The following is a 15244-nucleotide window of genomic DNA, read 5'->3' on the forward strand; positions in this document are numbered from 1 at the left end:
GTTCCTCTGCATATTATTTAGTTTTACCCAAAGGAAAACTAAAGTTTCTCAGCAGTTTTTGTATTATTTTGATTTGGGGTTGAACAAAGAAAGATTTACTTCATGGGCTTTGAACCAACAACCTCCAGATTAAAGGGCCGACACTCTATCAACTGAACAGTCTAGCCCTATATTGGCTGTCTCCCTATTTTGTCAGTATCTTTGCTAAAACCTTGAACCATCTTATTCATTCTACTACAATCTAAAATGTAAACATAACTATTTTAGTGTATTTTTATTCAGACCTTGTATTTTTACCTTCATGTCACAACAATATGTCATTCTAACACAAAATTCAAATTCTAACTTAATAAAATGATGTGTCTTTGTGTAAGTTGGCCCTGACCTTTTGAATCTTAGAGCAGACTTAATCAGAAGTCTTACACACCCTAGTTTACTGCCCCATCTACTTCACATGTACTTGTCTTTCATGCTGTCATAATCATGACATCATTCAAGGGTCAGTGGACGATTGCTATGGCAACTGTTCATAATGCACATTCAAGCACAAAGCGCAGAGTGCTCATGCACTTTGCCCTCTTTTTATTACCTCAATTCCAACATGGAAATTAAATTGTTTGAAACCCGCCGAAATGTCTCCTCTTTACTTTCTTTGGTGATATTTTGTATTTAAAAAAGGGGGTTTGCAAAGAGAAAAAGGGTTTCTAAAGAGAAAAAAAGGGTTTCCGAAATCTTCTTTGTTTCCATGAAATCTATTAATAATCAGTTTTCATAAGCTTTATTTTGTTGGGATATACAATGTAAGAAGATAATAAAATTAAAGGTCTTGTTAATGGATTATGACCCAGGCTCAGTCAATTTATTGGGTAGCTTATTTATTATTTCAGGCTTGAAACACTACAGGAAATATGAACTGGCAAAACAATTTGTCTATTAACAACAACCACATCCCTTTCTTTATTGTTTTTGGTTGTACATTAAAAACCAAGATAATCATTAAATATCTAACAAATGGCCAGATCAATTACATGCATTAAACCTGGCAACATTTTGTACAAAATATATACAAAACATAAAAGCATGAACATGTGTGCAAATCGGCATTGTATGACGGAAACAATCGCCACTTTAATCGGCTCATTGCACAAAATTGTTAATCCAAACAAAATACTAGAAATATCAATTTTATATTGTTCAAAAACAATCACTGATGTGGATGTTACATGCAGGAGGTTTAAATTTCTTTTATCGTCCATGTGATGAAATAATTGCAAGTTTGACTGTGTAGATCTTGTGAATTCAGCGTCTTTACAGTGTGTGACTTTGTTTTCTACACACCTTTACAGCAATCTGACTGGAAATCTGACGATAAAAAAACTTGCAAGACCAGATAGAAAGGTCTATTGTTGCCGAAGTTTTACAACAAACATCACATTCATCTATCTGTATCGTTTATAACAACCAGGCCATTTTTAGAATCAGTTAACAGCAGGTTCAAAGGTCATCTTAAATACTAAAATATTTAGTAAAATTTAGTTGAGCCAACATTGTTGGGGGAGGGGGGAGTGTGTCAAGTGTCCCAAACATTTTGGACGAGATTGCAGAAAGTGTTTACTAGAAATAATTGACAACTGATAGACTTGCCCAAGTCTACTGTATCGGAACTTCCTATACTCTGCATTGAGGCATTTCTATTCCTTTATAAGTGAATTCAGTTCGGTACACATCAAATGAATATGTGGAATGCACTGGAAGATATCCGACATTAATTTCACCGACTAATGAATTCACCTACCTCACCAAAAGCACCTCGACCTATGACCTTCAGTGTTTCAAAGTCATCTCTGCGTAACCGTAGCAACTTGATCTTCTGAGCAATTGGGCGAGCTGATGGAGAGAAAGAATAAGAATATATTATTTCATTATACATATGAAATTACGCATCAGTCGTAGAATTATCACCTTCGTTTAATCGTACAATGGCAGCTTGAGAAAGCCACGGCGCAAATTTGAGGGAAAATATACAAGACTGCGAGGATTCTGGCTAAACAAATTGACTGGGCCAGAAAATATTTACAAGACAAGAATCACCCTTGAGGGAAAAAAACAATCTACTGTAAACTGTTTTTAATTGTACGTGCAGTTATGTTTAAGTTTATATCATTTGTGTATGGGTAATACTTCAATACTCAACGGAACTGAAAGACATTTATCAGACTCAGAGTCAATATTTGATTATAATTTTGTGTTTAAATGATACACGTTGAGGTGTAACTTTTCAAAACCACAAAACTGTTGGGGACTTGTCCAGTTGTGAGTATACTGGCCTGGTGCTAAAAGCCTCAGGCCGGTGATAACACGTCAATTTTATGAAGTGAACTTATTCTCCAAATCAACCCAGATCCTAACGCAAAAATATGAATATTATATTCACAAACTGAATTAAAACAAATGGCAGAAAACTGCCACTTACATTCCAACAAAATTAATGGTTCATATTAAAAATTAAAATATTATGTTTTAATAGTGGATTATGTTTCAAAATATCTTTAATCATGTATGACTCAGATATTGTATTAAAAAAATAATAAAAAATAAAAAAAACTGAGAGAAAAAACTGCTTCGGGTGGAAGCAAAAAATATGTGTTAAGCATGATGTTGTTCCCATGCCAGTATTCTGTACACAAAGATCACATCATCATTTTGCAAGGCAGACAGTTTAGATGCATGGAGTGTACCGTCTACCTCCTTATCATGTATTGATTCTATGAATCAGCATTAAGATAACATTGACATAAACATAAATTACACACTATACGGTCAACAAGACTTTACGCATTGTTTGCTTTGAAAAAAGAAAGTAACGTCTTAATCGTGTTATGAAGACAGCAAGATAATAACACCTTTCCAAATTGCAGAGGATTTGTTTTATGTCATCCAACACACTGCAATTGAATTGTGATATTGATTTGAAGGGGGTAAAATTAACATCAATGTGAATAGCACAACAGGAAACACTTCAAGGTCAGGTACACTGTATGAATGTCAATATATGTAGACTCATAAGAATCGTAGAAAGGTCTTGGGTGTATCATGGCTACCTCCATGAAGAGGATGCAGCAGAGCGGATTTTCTTAGAGCAAGTTCGGGTGAGCGACTAGACTTGACCAGAAACTATGACGTAGCTCTGGAATTGACCATATCAGCCATGCTCCAGTGCATGGTTTGATGTAGTCAATATCCCTGTGCGCTGTGATTTCTGGTCAGTCTAGTCGGTCTAGTCAAGTCTAGTCGCCACCCTTGCTACTTGCTACTTGCTACTTAAATAAAACAAATCTTGGGTGTGTCATGGCTGCCTCCATGAAAGCCCCACAGAAGAGAATGCAGCAGAGCGGATTTTCTTAAAATAACAAAATCTTCAAAGACTTTAACCCCTGATATTGACACTGAGCCCTCCAATCTAAAATTCCACTAGTTCCAATCTAACTGAAAGGAATTCAAGAAGTAAATTAAGAATCTATTTATAGAACCTCAGACAGCCAGGTGATGCAAGATCCTGTCTCAAATATCAACTCCAGGTAAATGTACATTTTTAATAAGTGATCACAATTACTTTTTATTAATAACAGATAGAACCATACATAATAAGTGTTCAGAAACGGACTGCCCTCATGATCGACATGATGTAGCAGGCCTATGGCTGTACATGGAATTTTGAACTCTAGTTACTCTACACGCATGCGCAATGGCTATCACATTGCAATATAATGGTGGCGCCTTTTGTGACGTGACAACCAGCGTAAACACGCACTCAGTGACTGGTCTAGAGTTCATGTACAGCCACAGTTCATGATGAAAGTCCCTATTTAACATTTCCACAGAGAGGAGAGAGATCCAAATCAAATGGGAGGCAACTCTGTTGACCATTTTGATGTAGACTCAAAAGCCCTCCACCAAGACGAATAATTTAACTCAAAAACATTTCAGAAGGAATAAAATGAGGTGATATCAAAATATGTGAGTGTAAAGTGGACAAAGTCACTGTGTTTTTAGCTCAATGAAATCTGAAGCCTTTTCCAAATCTTGGTTGACGCAGGCTCACTGTCTTTTAAGCTCAATGATACTTAGAGCCTTTTCCAAACCTCGGCTTTGACTGAGGCTCAGGCTTTGTCATCAAGTTTTGAGCAGTGTACATTTTGCACAGTGTTTCCAACATCAAACAGAGCCGGAGATTAAGCCAGAGCCAGAGCCGAGCCTCTGATCATAATCCATTCACTCATCTTTTGTTGACAGTTAACCTGAGGTTCATGATTCACCTGTGCAGAACTTCACAACTTAACTTATCATACAAGAACTGATCCTAGACAAGTGTAGCGTATTCTTTTAAATCCTGATCTGACATCACGGTTGTCATGTCATCCACATGCCTACACTTCTTTTGCAAGAACATCTCACAGAGTGTTTTTGCATTACCAAATGTTCACATTATGTAATTTGGCCCAACTTACCCCCCCCCCCACAATACTTTATGTGGTATGTCCAAATCAAGTTTAAGGTTGTGCGCATGGCATACTTTTGATGGGAGGTGTCAGCATGTTTTTTTAAACAAAGTTAATGTGTTCTTGTGAAAAATTACATTATGTTATTATGTAGATTTAAAGACAATATTGGTTTTCTTGTAAAATTTATTGTAAAGCCATGTCACATTGGACTTTGTGGGGGTTAAAGTACCACGACTTTTCTGTAGAATGACAAAATTAAATCCGATGGGTACACATGGTAAACTGACCTCCCTGTCAACTTACCGCGACCGTGATGTAAAACTAACAGAGGTTGTGGAAGACTTCTGCGCAGCCACGGTTACTTATCAGGGGCGCTAAAAAATACCAGGGATCAGCTCTGCACTGTAAACCTACCGGACCACGCTGTAAATTGCTATGCAAAGTTGGGGGAATATACGTCCAGGTGGGAAAGCATGGTAGAACTGCATAAAAGTCAGTCATGGTAACTTTCTGCGTGGCAGCGGTAAAAAAAGTCCAATGGTGACAAGGCTTGTCACATTTGATCTTGCAACTTTGAACTGTTTGTTTTCTTAATCATTAGGTATAAAACAATACAGTCTGTACAAAGTGTTTGTGGACGAGGTGTATATATTTTAAAACAAAGAGTATGCAATGACTTGTGGATGAAGTTCCGTCAACGACGACCTACAAAAATGACCTTGAGTCTCTTCCTTTATCACTAAGGAAACAAGAGTTTAAAAACAGCACATTTCTGGTATGGAAGTTGGTTTACAGCGATGATTAACAGTTTCCTGTCTCCGCTGTTTACATTTTACTACAATTGTACAATTGTACAGGTTTAGAAGTTGACTTGACATAATATCAGTCCAATCATCTATATGTAAATATATACCGAGTAGGAAGAGGCTTATCTTGTTTGGACTTTTAAGCTCTAAACAAGAACCCACCCCCATAGGACTCCACGATATCTAGTGGACTTGGGGAACACGGAAGTAGGTTAAACACTCAATCTCATCTCACTTACAGTTAAATTAGTCATCACAACACAGACTACAGGATCTTTGGATTTACATCAAGTTTATTACGCTTTCTAACACTTGATTGGTCAATTTGAAAAGGTCTGGTGTTCATTGAGCTGTCTTCTTCTCAATCTACTAAAAATAAGCATTAGGCATCTCAAAAGCGCTCATTGTTTTGAAGACAAATGTATGCCAATTTGAATTATGAGACCCATCTTATGTAGCACATAATGTAACAGTTTTAAAACAAGGTAATCCGGTGTGATCTGCAGCAAACCCACTAGAAGCAGCGTGTATTTTTTAATATTCTCTGTGTCATCCAGGTAATATATTAGAAAAGCACCGTGGCAAAACCTTTTATTTAGTGCATTACACAACACATAACATGGAACCGTGGAAGAGCTGAATCGAGCAGGAACACAATAGGGCAGAAAAATCTGCTAAGGCTTTCTTGCACTAAGACTGACCAGTCTATCATTCAATTACTTGCCTATTCATGTTTATTTGATTATCTTTTTTGGGGGTTTGGTATTACAATATCAACAATATCTTTCTGTTTGTCCATAGTGTTTGCATGCCTTTTAAACTTTAAAGGCCCCACACGTATTGCTAACATTACGGACCTTTCACACTCAACAGCTTTGTGAAGTTTTAGAAAACAAGACCTTCCAAGTAAAATGCACAATTAAATACTTAATACGACTGAGTGTGACTACAGCATTATTCTTTCTTATCATCTTAAGAGTCAACACCATATGAATGCTTCAACTTTATTTTATTTTTATTTAGTCTCACAAAAATCCACGTTGGCTAATTCCCAACTATTTCTCAATTTAAACACAAGCCCAAAAATCCACACATGACAAAGAATGGGGTCAAGCAATCTTGATAACCTTTAGAGAGACATCATCGTGGAGTGTGTGTATTTTTACGGAGCACATTCTTGCGGAGTATAGCTGAACGATGACGAGCCACGTAGTCCTGTTTGTGCATGGAGATGTCAATTAGTCATCTAGCCAAGTTAAATTTCAGAGCAGAGAATGCCAGGCCAGATGTTGTTTATTGCTGTGGCTGTTGGAAATACTACCTTGGAAAAAAATGCATTTATAACTGCTTGTGAACCTATCAGTCGCAACTGTCATAAATGAAAGTCTACAAATGAGCAAATGTGAACATCGACTTCTAACTGTGATTCTGGGCTCGATTTCACTATGAGATAGGACTGATCTTAAGCTGTGTATCAATCTTAATTGCTAGGTAAAGTGTAATGTCACAATACAGATCACTCTGACAATATTGGCATCTCATCTCCAGAAGGATCTTACCGCATTGTGAACAAAAAGCTCTGGAGTAATAGGTTTAAACCTCTTTGACAATGTAAATAATATAAAAACATGTAATGTATAAGCAGTTGTGTTAGATGTTCACCAATACAGTGGAGTAAATAAGGGAAAGGAAGAGTAGACATTTTCTGCTTACACAGAGCAGCCATTAGCAGACTTGCTATACTTTATAACCTCTGCTTAGCGCAAGCCAAAGCAAAACCCATGCTAGCTTGCAGGCAGCTTTTGTATAGAAGATGAGAGATGCAAATTCATTTAGAGATCCGCATTGTCAAATCTTCTTGATTGTTTATGAAAAACAATTTTGCTTACACAAATTGTTTGGGCACTGTACAGGAATCTGTGGGCTTTCAGCACAGAATTTCAAGGAAGTGACGCCATGAAACTGGGCACTGGTAATAAAAATCCATTTGTACATTTGTGACTGTTTACGCAGAGATGTTGTACGTATTACAGTGTGTTGTATTTTTCATTTGTAAAAGATCTTATGCACAATGTATGCACATTTTTCGCATGAGTAACTCACATGTTGTTTCAACTCATCCAATGGTAGATAACCACAGGTGTAAGTGTCAAATGGGAGAGTCAGTGCATGTACTTGTACACTATTCAAACAAAATTACAACTGGCACTAGCAGCACTTTCTAAATATTAATAAAAATGTAGAATATTTCAAATATCATCTCAACATAAAATTATGTTTTATACACATTCTGCAAGATACATATCACAGCATCAGTGTGCCAAAACCATGCATCTTGCTTCAGCTAAAATCGTTTATCTACAAATAAATAATTTTAAAAAATATTTAAAAACTGCAGTCACAAACGTTTTATCTCGGCCTGTAGTGTTATGAGTATAATCCGGGCTATTATAAGCGAGATATGACATTGTAACAAAATTTATCAAAATCATGCATAAACACGCGATATTTTTAGGAGACTCGTTGTTTTTGCACTGACACAAACGATATAGGCTACATGTACATAAAGACTATGACATGAAAGCTTTGCATTCATAGCGTAAACATGCTGCTCTTATATTATACTACTTTTATAAATGCTTGGTTGGCTCCAAACAAGGTTAAAAGCCACTCTTTGATAATGGGCTACACGTACAAGAAGAAAACAATATATGGCAAAGGTATCATACAAATGGCATAACTGTGAGTGTATTTTGTGTATGCATGGAGGAAGTAAATGTACCTAAACCAACCCACAACGATCGTGTGAGTTGATAAACAACTTGGGTTTATAACTGTATCGTTTATACTGTGTTGTTGGATGGTCATAAATGAAGGGTACAAATTCTACTTAGTGTTTCAACATCACTTAGCAACCTACAGTCCTGAATACAGTGGATATAGTAAGAGGTACACTTTCACACATCAGATACTTTACAGTTCAACTCTGCTAAGGTGCAGTCAGGGTCAAATTTCTACCCCAAACCGATATCAAGTATACACAGTCTGATTGGGGTTTCGACTGTGATTGTTACATTCAATGGGACATCAGCGTTTTCTCTTACAGTAACAGTGGTCCGCTGGCCATTATTAACAAGGTTTATGGTAAATTTTGTTACATGTGTAACCATCAGTTTCATGAACAAAGTTTTGAGCTAGAAAAATCATAAACACAACCGCACATGAGGTCCAAAACATTGCATTTTCCTCACAGCATTTTGACTTACTGATCTCTGTAGACTGTTCTTTCACTAACCGTCCATCCCACCTCCCAACCATCCCCTCAGACCTTACCAGTTTTCTTTTCCTATTTTATCATCATCGGACAATTACTATGTTTACAAACACCTAGAAAAAAGGCAAATTACTCTCAGTGCCCGTGGGCCTTGTCTACTCTTCCCTGTTGTCAACTGTTTCCATAAAATTGATAATTTCATTATGCTGCCTTTCCACCAAGGAGAGACTGACTTCTCCCCCTTCAAGACACATGCTCCAGGTCTGTGATAAATAACACAGTAATGTGTACGCTGCACAATACAGCCTGATACCAAGAGCAGTTTCTCCTTAAAGTGTACATGTACCCCTATGTGGGGCATCAAGGCAATGGCCATAGGCAATAGGAAAATGGCAAGTGGCAACAAGAAAATTGCCAGGGCAACCGGACAATGGCCAGGAGCATCAAGGCAATGGCCATGGGCATCAAGGCAATGGCAAGGAGCATCAAGGCAATGGCCATAGGCAATACGAAAATGGCAAGTGGCAACAAGAAAATTGCCTGGGCAACCGGACAATGGCCAGGAGCATCAAGGCCCGGGGCATCAAGGCAATGGCCATAGGCAACAGGACAATGGCCAGTGGCAACAAGAAAATTGCCAGGGCAACCGGACCATGGCCAGGAGCATCAAGGCAATGGCCAGGGGCATCAAGGCTATAGCCTGGAGTATTGAGACAATTGTCAGGGGCATTGAGGCAAATTTTGCTTCTGTTGCCTCTGTAAACTTCATGTATCTGATCTGAATAATTTAGGGATGCGCCGCATTAAGTGACTGTATTTAAAAGCTTATAATCCAATGTGCAGGCCTATAATATTGCTCACATAATTCATGAATGAGGTCCATAATGACTAAACATACCTTTATCCACAGTTCATCTATAAGTAAAAGGTAAGATTGTTGACGAAAACATTCATCAAAATCAGTATTAATTCAGACAAGAAAGGAAAATCTGTGATTGACTTTGACAATATGAGAAGAATATTTGTTCTATTATTCAATAAATTGTGACACAAAGCACTCAATTACTCTAATGACTACACGTGCTTGTCAATATGTCAGTCTCCTTGTTAACATTTTAAAAATTAAGCCGCTAAAAAATGAAGTTGACAAAAAAACTTAATTTGTTAACCTTCAGGTTGTATTAGACAAGGGATGAAGGGAACCCGGCTGTCTGATATGCTAGGAATGCACAATGCATACATACAGGCAAATAAGTCTGGATTCACATGGAATTTCCTTCTGAAAGGTCAAAGGGTAAAAGACAGGCCACCGCAGCCTGATACCACACATGTCTCATGAGCTTGTTATGTGGAGACCCAAGCTGGGGATGAGACAACTGATCCATGTAGACACAGAGTACATTGTGATGTGCACCTGATATACAATGGAGTCACTGCCTCAGGCTGCAAAAAGAAAGACTCAGCTTTGGGAAGGATACTCTATTGCTTTTCTATAGCTCTTATCCTCAAAATATAATCATGAAGTAACAAAATCTCAGCCTACCTAAAAATGTTTAATGAGAAGAGAGAAAAAAAAACATTGGTCAAAGCGTGAGCCAGATGGGTGTCTGGGTGGCTTTTGGGGACCCTGTTTTAGTATTGACACATTGTTTTATCCGTCATTTACATGTAAACAGTTTGGAAACACAGTTTTTAAAATTCTAGCAAATCCTGGCTAAACCTTGCCACTGTTACAATGTAAGTGTTAGTATGAAATAATGCATTTCTAATCAAACGCAATTGGTTTAATCTTAAATTTCAATGTAATATGCGTACACGTGTACTGCAAGGGTATTCCCTAAATGGAGAAAGCAAGCTTTCTAGATTGCAGACCTAGACTCCAACAGTTTGAGTCTTTAGAATAAACAGTACACACATATTAAGACAATTAAAAACCACACGAACTGTACATAATTGTACAGTGTAGTGTTTGTTTAACTCGTAAAATTAAGTACAGCGTGAGATGCATGTTTTCAGGTTAAAAAACCACACACCCAAGGTCTCGTTTGATTAATGGTAAATTCATTTCTAATAAAATTGAGTCACCGTCGTTAATAAATCCCCACCTAAAACAACCCCACTCATTTTCATCTAAGGATCCCTTATTGTTCTAAGTACTGTATCCACCATGTGTACACAATGGCTACCTACATGTATTTAGTTTTAATATTAATGATGCTGATGTGTCTGGGTGAGTCACCGGCAACCAACCATCAAACCAATCAACATTAGCAATTTACAACAGCAGGCAGAGTACCAGTACTCATAGTGAGGGATCAAGGTACATTGTGGAATATGCAGGAAACATGAATGAAGTCTTTTAAGGTTCCGACAAGAGCCCGTTTGCAAGAAATCATGTTTACTTATCTTTGGATACAGTAATGAAAAAAGAGATTAATCATTACACAAGGTGCAGGCCTTGAATTTCGTTCTTGTTGGGGCACAGCAATTGTCCTCAGGTAGGGGGACTTTTAAATTTATATTGAAACTTTGCAAAGGGCACCAAGGCAAAAGCACATGGCACCTCGGAAACGATAATTCTAGGCTTGAAGATGATGTCTATTCGTCATATTCAAGTGGCTGTAACTGAGTTCTCCCAATGGTTCTACAAAACTGAGGGGCATGAACTCAAATATTTTCAAGTTTGACTGAAGCCACTGAATTGAAATGCGTCTTCTAAATGTTTGTTTACTTTATTTTTGGATTTTAATTGTGCTATCTCAAACATTTTTTGGTTGTACTTTCATTATATAACAGTTGTGAATCTGATTATAATTTATTTGTGTATCGGCTGAAATGCGCAAGCACTGGCCTGATACGCAAGTAAGTGCATGGAAAAAACTCTGTGCACAAAGCAATTTGTCTTTCTAAACAAAAGTTACACTGTCGGTTTTGAGTAAGCATTGTTTATATTTACACCTCGGTAGGGGTCAGTTCACTTCATTTAATTACTTACATGTACACTGCTGCAAAATAAACAACACTACAACTAAGACAAAGGGAACGCTATGCTCATTGAGTCACAATGATCTACATGTAACAACATTGCATTCCATTCTCAGAGGTCCAATTCTTTCTTACGCTACCAGCAGCCTTATTATTTACAATTTTTCCAAACAACCCATTTAAAAGTACACAGTAGGCCACCACGCTCCAGAATATGCATGAAATAAAAGTGCATTAGCATTATTATACCAGCAGACATACATTGTTACCACTTCACAACATACCAAAGAAATCACTGCAGGGCATATATTAAATACAATCTCAATTTAGCGTGTTCAAAGTATGCACATATATTACACATACATGACGGCATAGCCGGGCAAACATACGTAATGAAGACCCACCATACCCTCAGTCAATTAGGTTATTTTTACCTGAGTAACTTCTCATCCCATATAATAAATTGGAGAACCGCAATTGTGGCTTAAGGAATGGATGGCAATACAATAACATGAGACTGAATAACTTGCCATTATTATGCTTGATGGTGTTAGCAATTTCTACATGAGGTAACTTTTATCTGCATGATGGGTTTTCATTGACATATATAAAATCGTCCTCTGTGTACACAGTGGTATTTTAAAGTGAGCTTTGATTAAAACAAGGCTTTGCAGCATGCACTTATTATCTGGGCGGCCTGGAATTTCATCTTTAAGAGGGCAAGGTCATTTTCATTTTGGCAAAGGCATTTCCATTGTAAAGTCTATGGGAAACTTGTGAAGGCCAAGGCCAAGAGCGGGGCAACAGAAGCCGTGGCCTTTGTGGCTTGATCTTGGCCTAATTTCATGGCACTGCTTATCCTAGAATTCTACGCTTACCGCCCACTTTAAAGAGCCCCGCAAGCAAATACCTATTTGCATCAAAATGGGGGCTGTCACTGAGAAAATGCAGAGTCACATCTCGGTGTTGTGGGTTTGACTCAAAGCTTATGTTACACATACTTCAAAATCATTGACCATAGAACTCTTTCAAAATGTAAAAAATAATTCTCAATTATTCTTTGTCTCTGAGGTTCAACAACGAAAAACGAGCAAGATAATGTACCAGTCACAGACGCTATGACATCGTATTTTGGCTGGTAACCATATTCTAGTAAGCATTATTTTGTTGTGCTTAGCTGCTTTTTGCAATTAAGCAGCTCTATGAAATTGGGCCAAAGTTGACAAACCAGAGCTTACATTATTATTCCAACCTTTTAATGTATACAACACTATTTCCTTGATGAGATCTTTTTCAAAATATTTCTTTTTTCAGTCTTTATATTTTTCAGTCCTTCTGTTTGTCAAGCACAAACAGACGAAGGAAGAATTCTGCACTCCACTCCAGCTTTTATCTAATCTATTTTTGTAAGATTTAGGATAACGTAATAATCCCATCATTTAAGAAATCTATAGTTACTGTCTGCGCAAATGTTATTACAAACTAACAACCCTCATCGCCTACTTACATTCACATGTTATGCACGGTGAATATCAAATGGTGTTTGTACAATGTACATTGTACATTATGTACTATGCTACTGTCTTAACCCTTTGCAGACAAAAACTATGTCAGAAATAATGTAATGTAAGTAAAACAGTTTACCTTTACTCCAAATTATTTCCCCTACTTAATTACACATCAAATCATTGGGTACTTTGTCAAATTGAATTATAATGAATTTGACAAAAGGCCTAAAATACAACACACACTCACTTTGCATTCATTATTACCCCCATTGTTAATTGAGACATACTTCATTAATTTGGAGATTAATTAGTAATTTGATATCAACCCCTAACGAGACAAGTAAGCTCAGATGACATGCTTTTGACAGCTTTGCTTATTTTATTGATACATGCATAGAATTTGCCTCAGTCATTACAAGAAAGCCCATGGGAAATATCTTTCACATATTAAATTATGTACTGTAGGCCTACATTGTACATTGTTATACCTCGGTAACAAACTGTGAAGTTTGATTGCAACAAATACGCATACCACGGCTGCACAGCACGGCGGGTAACATGAGTGATGCTAACCGGTGTACATCAACTTGATCGTTCCAGCGTTTGTCGATTTCCAGCACTTAGTACGAAACAGCCGCGGGTTCGAGGGAACAGTGAAGAATGGTTTCTTGCTTGAACAACTGTATTACTGTTATAAAACTTTGCATACTCACCGTAATTAATGTTTGAAAAACAGAACTTTGAGAAGAGGAATAATTAGGTTACCAAGGTATAACAAAACAGTTTTTGCACGCTGTGATTTGGGGTCCATGGGTTTTGAACACCCTCAGCTTCGCCTCGGTTGCCATTTTCTCCCTCTGGTGTACAAAATGCCGTGGACCCCGTCACAAAGCGCAACAGTTGTATAATGTGTTTCAGTTACAGAGCATTGGTACAAGGTTCATGTACGATTAAAGCCCAACTTCATACATTTGCTTTTGAAGCACAAGTACACGCAATTACATTGTATGCATTTCAAAAAAGTATCCAGATAAAGTTACCAGCTAAAGTACCAACAACCATCTAAGATTTGTATCCTAAATTGTTAGGCAGTATGACAGCGATTACAGGAACTTTCATGTATGATATGATGTTGGCTTTTTCTGGTTGCAAATGTAGATAAAAACAATTACAGTGTACAGACTTCAGCCGAAGATTACATAGTCCCTTTAAGCTAATTAATGCGTGTAGTCACAGCCACAACAGAATAAAAATGCTTTGGTCATTCAATGGATCATGACCACCCAACAATAAATATGCCATACCATGCAAAATTACACAGCCAAACCATAAACATGTACTGTTTGGTCTGTGTTTTAATCATGTGGACATTTCTAATTATGATTTGTTGCCAGTGCAAATAAAAATTACTTGAAATGTGTATTTATTTACCCTCAAAATCAAGGATGGGGGGTACATTGGATTTGAAGATGATATCATTTCACTGAATATTAAATTGAAAATATCAATTAAATTGTGCTGGTTGGGTGAGCAATAAACAAGTAATTTTACAGACAACTGAAAAGGGAACAACAAGTGGTTAATATTTCCTGCTTTGCTTTTTTATGCAGTGGAATTATTTAATCCTGTTTAATTATGTTGTGTCCTTTCATAATTTTATTGAAACTGAAACTACCTGATAAAAATTTAGAATATTGACACAAAAGTTATTCTGAATTTCTGTTGACCAATTTTACCATCAACTTCATGTCCTCGCCGGAAAATAATTCCTAAATGGAATACACAATCTCAGAATTGTTAATGACAGTAACGCTTCTCAGATTCAAATTTGGGGGCATACATGTAAAAACTTATATGTTTTTGCATATAACCACATTACTTCAAAGTGAATGTTTCTCAAAATGCTTTATACTATCGAAAGCTACTCTAGATTTCTAACCAAAATTTTTTCCATGGATTTTAAGAGTGATAACCAAATTATGTATACCTCCCTTATAGCTTTACATGTTGCAATTTTTCTTTTCTATTGTACATTTTTTCCCAGCATGGAGTAGCAGTCAATTCCAGCGACTGCCTTTAATCAGGAAGAAGTCGTCTTGAATCTTGTCCGAATTGTGGACAGGCTGGTTGTGGATATGAATTTGTTAAACTTGTTGTTGAGTCCCTCGT

The 15244-nt window shown here is 37.1% G+C and overlaps 1 protein-coding gene across 1 annotated transcript in view; it reads right to left on the reverse strand.

The window, feature by feature from the left end:
• The window catches only part of LOC139941426 (serine/threonine-protein kinase MRCK alpha-like), a 60283-nt gene that overhangs the window by 38308 nt on the left and 6731 nt on the right, over positions 1-15244 (reverse strand). The window contains exon 3 of the mRNA XM_071937914.1: positions 1796-1887. Coding sequence (XP_071794015.1) covers positions 1796-1887 — 92 coding nt within the window. The remainder of the gene's footprint in view (positions 1-1795; positions 1888-15244) is intronic.

This window comes from Asterias amurensis, chromosome 1, assembly GCF_032118995.1.
Source record: "Asterias amurensis chromosome 1, ASM3211899v1".
NCBI classification, from domain to species: Eukaryota; Metazoa; Echinodermata; class Asteroidea; order Forcipulatida; family Asteriidae; genus Asterias; species Asterias amurensis.